We start from the raw sequence: 9,785 nt of genomic DNA on the forward strand, positions 1-9,785 counted from the left end.
ACAAAGGTGTCCTGATTCGACCAAAACGGCAGTCCTGCAGATCTGATCCACGGGAGCTCCGGCCCTTTCAGCCCAGGAAGTCGCTAGAGATGTGGTAGAATGGGCTTTCCACGTAGTTGGGATAGTCCTATCCTCTTTCTTGTATACCGTAGAGACGGCTTGCCTAATCCATCTAGCAATGGTGGCTTTAGAAGCCATGCTACCCTTCTTGCAACCACCAAAAAGAACGAATAACTGGCTGGATTTCCTAAAATCCTTAGTAACCTCTATGTATCGCAGAAGGCATCGTCAGACATCCAGACTATTACATTTTTCCCCAGGTTTTTTTAGGATTTTCACAAAACAAAGGCAAAACCATGTCTTGGGACCTATGAAACCTAGTGGCTACCTTAGGCAGACATAATGGGTCCGGTCTGAGTACAATCCTATCCGGAAAAACGGTAAGATAAGGCTCCTTAATAGATTGCCCTCTCTTCTGGCTGAAGTCACAGCTAACAAAAAAGCCATCTTTAAAGGATAACCATTTAACAGTCAAGCCTTCCATGGGTTCAAAAGGATCTTTGGTAAGACCAGTGAGTACCAAAGACAAGTCCCAAGGAGGAACAAATTAATTCGACAAAGGCGTAATGCGTTCCGTGGCGAGAAAAAAAAAACGTTTAATTAATGCATCCTCTGCTAATCTATTGTCCAGAAAGACAGATAGAGCGGACATTTGCACCCTCAAGGTACTCAGTGCCAACTTCTTATCCACACCCTCTTGAAGGAAGTCCAGAATGACTAGAACTGATGGGCTAGAAATCTGCTTTTGTACGCACCATGAGGAAAAAAAACTTTCCAAACCTTGTTGTAAATTTTCCTTGTCACTAGCTTCCAACTGGACAGCAATGTGTCCACCACCTTTTGAGAACAGCCTTTACTTTCTAGTATCCTCCTTTCAACATCCATACCGTCAAGCAAAAGAATTTTGGCTTGTGACGCCAAACTGGCCCCTGAAGCAGAATGTCCGGCCTGAGGGGCAACATCCATGGAGGCTGAACTGATCTCTGAAGTTCTGGAAACCACACCTTTTGGGCCACCATGGAGCAATCAAAATGAGCCTGCAATCCGATCAACTTAATTTCTGAATCACTCGAGGGAGAAGAAAGAGGAGGCAACGCATAGCCTAGGGGGAACTCCAAGTCCTGTGTCAGAGCATCCACTCCGCTGGAATCCCTCTCCCACAAAAGAGAAAAGGAGAGGCACTTTCCTGTTTTTCCTCGTTGCAAAGAGGTCGACCGAGGGCATTCCTCACCACTCGACAATCTGGGAGAAAATCTCTGTATGAAGCTCCCATTCTCCCTGGAAAATGGGCGCTCGACTCAAATAATCTGCCATCACGTTGGATGTGCCTTTTGTGTGGACTGCGGAAATGGAGATGAAATGCTCCTCCACCCACAGAAGGAACTGAACAGTCTCTTGCAGGAGACTGGGAGACCTGGTCCCCCTCTGATGGTTTAGATATGCTACAGTCGTAGCATTGTCCCGAGAAAATTAGAATTTCATGCCCCTCCAGCTAGTGCTGGAAAGCCAACAAAGCCTGCTTTACTGCCAACAGTTCCCTTAGGTTGGAGGATGCATCCACAAGACCCCTGAGCCTGTAATCATAGAGAATGAGCTCCCCACCCCTGCAAGCTCGCATCCGTAGTGACTTTCACGGGAGCCCGCTGACTCCAAGACCTGCCCTTTGAAAAAGTAAGTGGATTCAACCACCAAGTCAGTGAATGACGTAACCCTACAGGTAAGGAGATCTGATTCTCCAGGGAGTCTTTCCAACGATCCCAATGGGATAGAAGAAAAGACTGAAGGTGCCTTGAGTGCAACTGAGCCCATGTCACTGCTGGAATTGTTGAAGTCATGACTCCCAGGATTCTCATAACCAGTCTTAAGGATAGGAGATCCGCCATAATAGATTTCTGAACTAGGTTTATTATACTGGACACTTTTTTCTCAGAGACAAAAAGCTTTTGGCTTAAAGAATCTATCTGAAACCCCAGGAAGTTTCTGTAACGTGACGGAATCAGTGAGGATTTTTCCAGATTGATCAGCCAACCCAGACTCTCGAGCGTTTCCCTGACTATCACCAAGTTTGGCAAAAGTTCCTCCTCCAAATGGGCGAAAAGGAGGATGTCGTCTAAATACGGAATAAGGGAAATCTTTTGTATGTGGTGATAGGAGACCACCTCTGAAAGAATCTTCGTAGTCTTGGAGCCGCAGAGATTCTGAAAGGCAGGGCCCTGAACTGAAAGTGGAGAAGCCCTCTTTCCGTTTGAAGGGCAAATCTCAGGAATTTTTGATGTCTTGACCAAATTGGAACATGGAGGTATCCATCCTTCAAGTCCAAAGTGACCATGAAGACATACTTCTGCAAGATCTTGTGGACCGAATATATGTTCTCCATCCTGAACCTTCTGAACAGGAGATACCTGTTCAACTTCTTTAGGTTCAGTATTAATCTGAACTTGCCCCCCTGGCTTGGGTACAAGAAAAATTTGGGAATAGAACTCCTGAAATATCTGATCCTTTGGAATTGGGACAATTACATCCTGAGAAACAAGATTTTGGACACACTCCCATAGTGCAACTGCCTTTAAGTGATTTCTTGGCAGAGGCGTAAGAAAAAAAGTTTGGAGGAGGGAAGAGTCTGAAACTAACCGAACACTCTCCCTTACTAAATCTAGTATGTACTGACTGTTATTTTTACCCAATGGGGAACAAAAAGAGAAAGCCTTCCTCCCACTTTCAGTGAGGCGTCATTTTGACTCTTTGTTGAAGGGGTCAAGAGGAGTAAAGAGCAAACCTCCTTTTTGCTTATTTTTGTTAAAAGGCCATCTGCTCCTGAGGTCTCCCTCCCTGTTTTTTCTGGTCTTGGGGGCCTCGAAAAAAAACAACGTTTTTTTTCTTCTCAGGTAATTTCTTCCCCTTTTCTTAAGATCTAGTTATCACCTCTTCCAAGCCCGGACTGAAGAGTAACTTTTCTTCAAAAGGGCAAACCACACAACTTGGACTTAGAGGAAACATCCCGTCCCAAGATTTCAACCAGATAGCTCTGCTGGCCGAATTGAGAAGAGCTGCTGATCTAGCCGATGCTCGAACAGATTCGGAAAACTCTGCCCTCTGAATCCTGCAGCCCCTGTAAAGCCTATCCTGCACAGAACATGCTTTAGGAGGGTCAGCAATCTGAACCAAGATGTAACTTAGTTGAACCTCAGCAGATAGAGGTCCTGGCTGCCACATCATATGCTTGTTCACAGGCATTCCATACAGCATGTATCTAGACAAGGAATATATGTGTAAGTGAATTGACTTGCATGTCATGTATTTACATAATACATGGAGAAAGAGCACACTGCAGAAAATATTGTTATAGGCGTATTCATGTGAAAGAGACGCAACAAATAAGGTGTATGCAGGTGAGGCCTATGCGGCCAGCAGACAATCAGAATCATCACATGTCATAGGTATAACCTAGTCACTGGTTACTAATCTGTAATATAGCTAATCAGTGGAGGAGATGACATGCCAAGATTGAACACACTAACCCTGGCTTACAGTAGGCACTGTTAACCATCAAGGAGGTAGAGCTCCAGCCCTAAGGGCCAGTTCACACCATATCCAGTCCAGTTAGTTCTGACACGGTTCATGCCTGGTACGCATTAGATAGCATAATTAAAGTCTCACGCGTTCGGGGGGGGGGGTCATTCACACCACCAGAGCGTGTGGTACAGCAATGCCCATGTTCCGGGCGATGCAATTGCAAAAATAGTACATGCACCACCACACCCCCTCCCGCTAAAAAACGCAAAGGCTTTAATTACGCAATCCAGTGCGTTCGGGCCACTAACCATGCACTGGATGTGGTGTAAAACGGCCTTTAGACCTGGACATGACCCAAGGTCTTAGCAGAAAACATATTAACCCTGAGGCTTGAAGGCTAGCTCACACCAGAACTGCTGTGTGCGTCTGCACAGCTGCTGTACGATGTGTATTACTGCGATTTATATTTTTTGGGGGGGTTGTTAAAAATGGGATTTAAGGTGTGTTTTCAGTGTGTTTGCATGCGTTTTTGGAGGTGGTACGTTGCAGCTAAAATAGGCAAGCAGTATTTTTTCTGACTGCATCGGAATGGACTGCACTGGTGCGAACCAGAAATCCCATAGGAAAGCATTGTGATACATTTTGGTTGCAGCTTTCAAACTGAATGTACTGCATCAAAACTGCAGCTGGTGTGAACTAGCCCTAAAACTAGTGCAATCAGAAGTCCAACACCCGCATGTGTTAATGATCATTTATTAATCAAAAGGTTTGTCTATGCAGTGCATATGTAGAAGGTTTAGCACAGGAGCCTGTAGGGTAACAGTTGCAGGATTTCATTTTTCAAGATCAGTCTAGGATTGAGTTATTGTGCTTATGTTGGTTAGGGCTATAGCCTAAAACAGATAGCCCTGATGCAACCACAGAAGACAGGCCCATAAAAAATTAAATTAATTTATCACAAAAGCATTGTAGTAACCCTTTAGATTATGGTTCCAAAATAACTAAGATTCAGAACCAACAGCATTACCAAAAGTACAATGGCAATATGTAGTCAGTTATGTAATGGTTGGGAACCATGTTATTAGTATTTACATATTAAAAATAACCAAAACAAATATGAAAAAAAATACGTAAAAATACCTGTGAATATTTGAACAGGATTTCTGTCACTTTTCCTCCAAACCTGACCGTTTTCTTTGGCGGAGAACTCAAAAATTCATTAGGTTCAGTCATCGTTTCCTTGCAGAAAAGTTAGATGTGCACTTCAGTGTCTGGAAATATAGCTAAAACTTAAATAAAATAAAAAAAGCACACAGTAAATACATTATAGCTTTTTTTTCTCTCTCATTTTTAATAGTGGCTGTTAAAATATATAGAAGTGGAAGTAAAGTCTGTTTTACAAAACAAAGTGCAGACAGGTTGCTTTTTACAACAGAAGAGAATGCTTAAGTTGCTTCTACCATAGAGGCTGCAAGATGTCTGTCAGCATTTTATGCATGCACAACTCGGTGTACAGCCTTGGCACTATTTAGTGCAGAAACAAAGCAACTCCTGTGTGCATGCAAGCAAGTTACGTTATTTGGACGAAGCCAACTCAAGAGACTAAAGTCTCCAAACACAGAAGACCAGGAGTAGATGGAATTAATCTGGCAGTTTACTTCCTGTTTAACTTAGAAACCAATGAGAAGACAGAAAACGTGGCAAATAAGACTTCAATTTAACATGCATTAAAATATTAATTCAATCTAGTATTTTCTTTTAAAGGGCATGTGTACATTCATTAAAAGTACACTTAACCACCCTCCCTAGCCCTCCGGACCTAAACTAAACAACTCTATGCATGACTATAAGGGCTCGCCGCAAAGGGAGGTAAAACCAGTGTGAAGTAAATCTATAGTGAAAGCAATATGTGGGTCAACGCCAAAGCTAAACTATACATGCTCATTAGCTGCCATTTTGCTAAACTATAGGTATTCCTGATGCCTGCTCTGCCCTGTTGGTAGATCATCCCTCAAATTTTGCATGAAGACCAATCCTCCCCTGAGTGTGAAACTCCAGAGTCCACCACAGCTCTAACTAGCTCCTCCTGATGATCCCCACTCATTACAGAATACAGTAGTGACTCGGAGGTCTTCAGGAAGAACCAGTGAAATCTGTCAGGCACCTAAGAGATACACAATCCATAAACTGCTGGCTACCTGGTGTACTTCAGCGGACAATTTCTACTGAACGTAGTGGCATTCGGCAACGAGGGCACAAGGAAAGGTGAACGTATACTCTCTTCATTTAGAGTTGACAGGAGTCTTAAAGGGTATCTAAACCCAAAACCATATAGTTGAATATATTGCAGCTCACTAGTCTTAGGATAGTGTGGCTGCATTAGTTTTCATTTTTCAGACCGAGTACATTTTCAGCAGGTACAGAAAGTACCTGTTGATCTTGCCAGAAATACAGTCTTCCTTGTCACTTTCTGTAAGCACAATAATTAACTTAAAAAGGTTTCTAAACCTTTTGTTTTTTTGCCTACATCCCTTTAAGAGAACAAAGATTGTTATTCAAATGATTACCAGGTGAAAATGAAGGTAAAGTGGGCAAAACTAAAAAATAAACGTATTTGGCCATAACATCTAAGGGCCAGCAAACAGAAATTTATTTAAAATTTGAGTTTATTAACACTTTAGGGCCCGTTCATACCTACGCATTGAGTTAATCGCATGATATCATGGCATTAACGCCCACTATCGTGCAATACCTCTACCATGCATCAGTGTGGCAGTTACCAATTAAATGAATCGCACCTGAACACCCATCCCTGCTGCAAAGCAGCACAATGTGTGGTATCACAATACAATGTGTTGCATTGTGGTAAAAAAACATAGGGGGGGGAAATAGCAGGCACTATAGTTTTTAATCCTCATTTACATTACCTACTATAAACAAAATACATTAGCAAAAGCTCTCTCTATAGGAGAGTTTCTTTGAAGATTGTAATTAGCTTTAGCTTATATGAACAGACTATATTTTTTACGTATGCACATGTAAAGAGACCTGTTAACAGGATGGAAACTGCAAGAACAAAGTACAGTGATTGCTATCCTTATACTGTAAACAAGGGGTTATAACCTTTTAAAGTGACAAGTAATAGATTTTAGCAATGACATTACTTAATATGAAATATATTGTCCCTACATTTCTCCAAGTGAATGCAGAACTTGGAGAAAGGTAATTCAGCTGGACAGAAAATAGTTCGTCTTACACAGAGAAAGCAATTTCCTAACTTATGTATTGGCAGCTCTCGCACAAAAAAGGGTTGGATTTAAGAACATAACAGAGCAACCATTCATGGACACCAATACATACTGATCAAATGTCAATTAAATTTTCCAAACCCTTTAAAAACAAATCATGATAACTTAGCATATACTCTAAAAGAAACCTGTCCCAAAGCAGCAGTGCTTATTTCTTCTTCTGAAAATGCTAGCAGTCTGGCTTCAGTAGACGGCCTGAAATCCTACAGGTACACCAAAAACATACAGTTTCTGATCTCTATAATTGTTTCAAATGAATCTACAGACTAAAAGTGAGGCAATTAACATTTCCATTAAAAAAAATAGCAGTACAGCTGTATTTTTGTCTAACCACTTAGATCATATCACAACTCACAATAGCATACCAATGCACATCCGCACGCAGATCAGTAGTATAACGTGCCCCACTGTGCAAGTGAGTGAGAGCGGTACTGGAAATACGTTTTAAGGAGCAGGAAGTGGGGCACCGCAGGCAGCGTAGCTACGCGGCCATATTGAATGTACTGAGAGTTGCAGACACGGTGTTGTGTCGAATTCTGTTCCCCCGTCGATATGTGTTACCTAAGCCGCTCGGCTATTTCCGTAGGCGCTCCTACTCCCTACAGCAGTATCTGAATCTCATAGCCCCGCCTCTCTCGAAGCTCCGGTTGTATGTTAGAGATGTTATTCGGTTGTGTGTGCGATGTGATCGCTGAATTGTGCACGATCGTCTGTCCCTCAAATCCCTCCACAGTCTTTCTTATGCTGGCTGCGATCTGTTCTATGTCCTCTTCTGTTCTCCAGCGGATAAAACATAGGATTCAAAATAAACATATTTTTATTTATGTGTAAATCTGTATATGTGTGCGAATGAGAACCTTCTCAGACACAAATGTGCATAGAGTCTTCAAATTTTCTGGTCATATAAATTACATACCGCTCATCATAATCCGTCATCGTAGTCCTCTCCATTAATCCTAATACGCTCGTCATAGTCCACACCGCTCACCATAGTCCGCTCATCATAATCCGCACTGATCATCATAGTCCGCTCCGCTCATCATAATCCGCTCAACATAATCCGCACTGATCATCATAGTCCGCAATGATCATTATAGTCCGCTCATCATAATCCCTATTGATCATCATAATCCGCACGGATCATCATAATACGTACCGCTCATCAGGGCCGGCCTTAGGGGTGTGCGAGCCGTGCGGCCGCACAGGGCGCCATGGCAACAAGGGCGCCGTGCGGCCGATCATCATAATACGTACCGCTCATCATAATCTGCATTTATCATAATCCGCTCATCATAATCTCCACTGCTCATAGTCCGCACCGCTCATCATAATCAGCACTGCTCATCAAAATCTGCACCGCTCATCATAATCCACTCATAATAATACCCACTGCTCATCATAATCCGCAGTGTTCATCATAATCTGCACCGCTCATCATAAACCAATCATAATCTGCATTGATCATCTTAATCCGTACAGCCCATCCCAATCCACACCGATAATCTTCATTTGTACTGCTCATCCCAATCCACACACATCATCTTAATCCATAGTGCTCATCCTAATCCACACTGATAATCTTAATCCTATAATATGCTTTTTGAAATCCATACTGCCAATCGTAATAGGTACTGCTCATATTAATAGGTACTGCTCATAGTAATCAACAATGATAATATTAATCTGCAATACTCATTGTAATCCGTAATGATCAGCCTAATCTGCACTGTTCATCCTAATCATGCTTCACACCCCAAATGGACCATCCTCATTGTTCTTCAGTTCCTCAGACCCTCTCAGTCCAGGAGAAACAGATTTTGATAGCAGGCTGAAATTTGATATCAGAATTGGTTCCCCCTCCAATATGGCCTCCATGCAATTAAAATGGATCAAATCAATTGTGTATGCCACCTCTGAGTACCCCAAAAAGACCATCCTCACAGTTCCTCAGACCCTTGTTCTCCAGGGAAAACGGAATTTGATAGCAGGCTGCCATTTGATATCAGAATTGGTTACCCCACTCCAGGGGCGGACTGGGCCGGGGGGCAGGGTGGCAATTGCCCCCAGGGCCTCTCCGAACAATTTTTAAAACAAAATCCGGGGACATTTTATCCCCGGAAATAAAATAAACCTTTTTTTTATTTTTTATATTCACCTGATCCCTGCATCCACCAAAAGTGTGGCCCCCCATCTCCCACGCTGTTAGAAGCTGCATACAGAGCGCGCTGGTTACTACTTAAAGCGGCACGCTGTGTGCAGCTTCTGAGAAGATACGCTTTTAGCGTAGCCTGAGTGATGCAAAATGCGCAGCCGGCTTCCTCGCTATGCTAATAGCGTATCTTCTCAGAAGCTGCACACAACGCGCCGGTTTAAGTAGTAACCAGCACGCTCTGGATGCAGCTTCTAACAGCGTGGGAGACGAGAGGCTGCGCTTGTCGGTGGATCCAGGGATCAGGTGAGTATTAGAAAAAAAAATTATTTTATGTTCCCGGGGACATTATTTGTCTGGGGATGGTCTCCTCAATCTGGCTGGAGACTGTCCCCAGAAATCGGGTATGAATGTAAGGCTGCAACAACTAATCGACTAAGTCGATTATAATCCATGATTGAAAAAGTTGTCAACATTTTAACACACATCGCACCTCCTCCCCGCCTCACCCTTGCCACTGCCAGACCCGCCCGCATCCATGCTCCACACGCTGCACCTCCTTCCCGCCTCACGCTTGCCGCTGCCAGACCCGCCCACATCCACGCTACGCTTGCCACTGCCAGACTCGCCCGCATCCACGCTACACACATCGCACCTCCTCCCCGCCTCACCCTTGCCACTGCCAGACCCGCCCGCATCCATGCTCCACACGCTGCACCTCCTTCCCGCCTCACGCTTGCCGCTGCCAGACCCGC

General features: G+C 43.5%; 1 protein-coding gene across 1 annotated transcript in view; it reads right to left on the bottom strand.

The window, feature by feature from the left end:
* The window catches only part of LOC108796995 (putative RRN3-like protein RRN3P2), a 116,834-nt gene extending 111,985 nt beyond the window's left edge, over nt 1–4,849 (bottom strand). The window contains exon 1 of the mRNA XM_018568563.1: nt 4,714–4,849. Within this exon, the coding sequence (XP_018424065.1) occupies nt 4,714–4,806 (93 nt within the window). The 5' untranslated portion in view covers nt 4,807–4,849. The remainder of the gene's footprint in view (nt 1–4,713) is intronic.
* Nucleotides 4,850–9,785: the final 4,936 nt, after the last annotated feature.

The sequence above is a fragment of the Nanorana parkeri genome, unplaced genomic scaffold (assembly GCF_000935625.1).
Source record: "Nanorana parkeri isolate BGI_ZX_2015 unplaced genomic scaffold, ASM93562v1 scaffold1208, whole genome shotgun sequence".
NCBI classification, from domain to species: Eukaryota; Metazoa; Chordata; class Amphibia; order Anura; family Dicroglossidae; genus Nanorana; species Nanorana parkeri.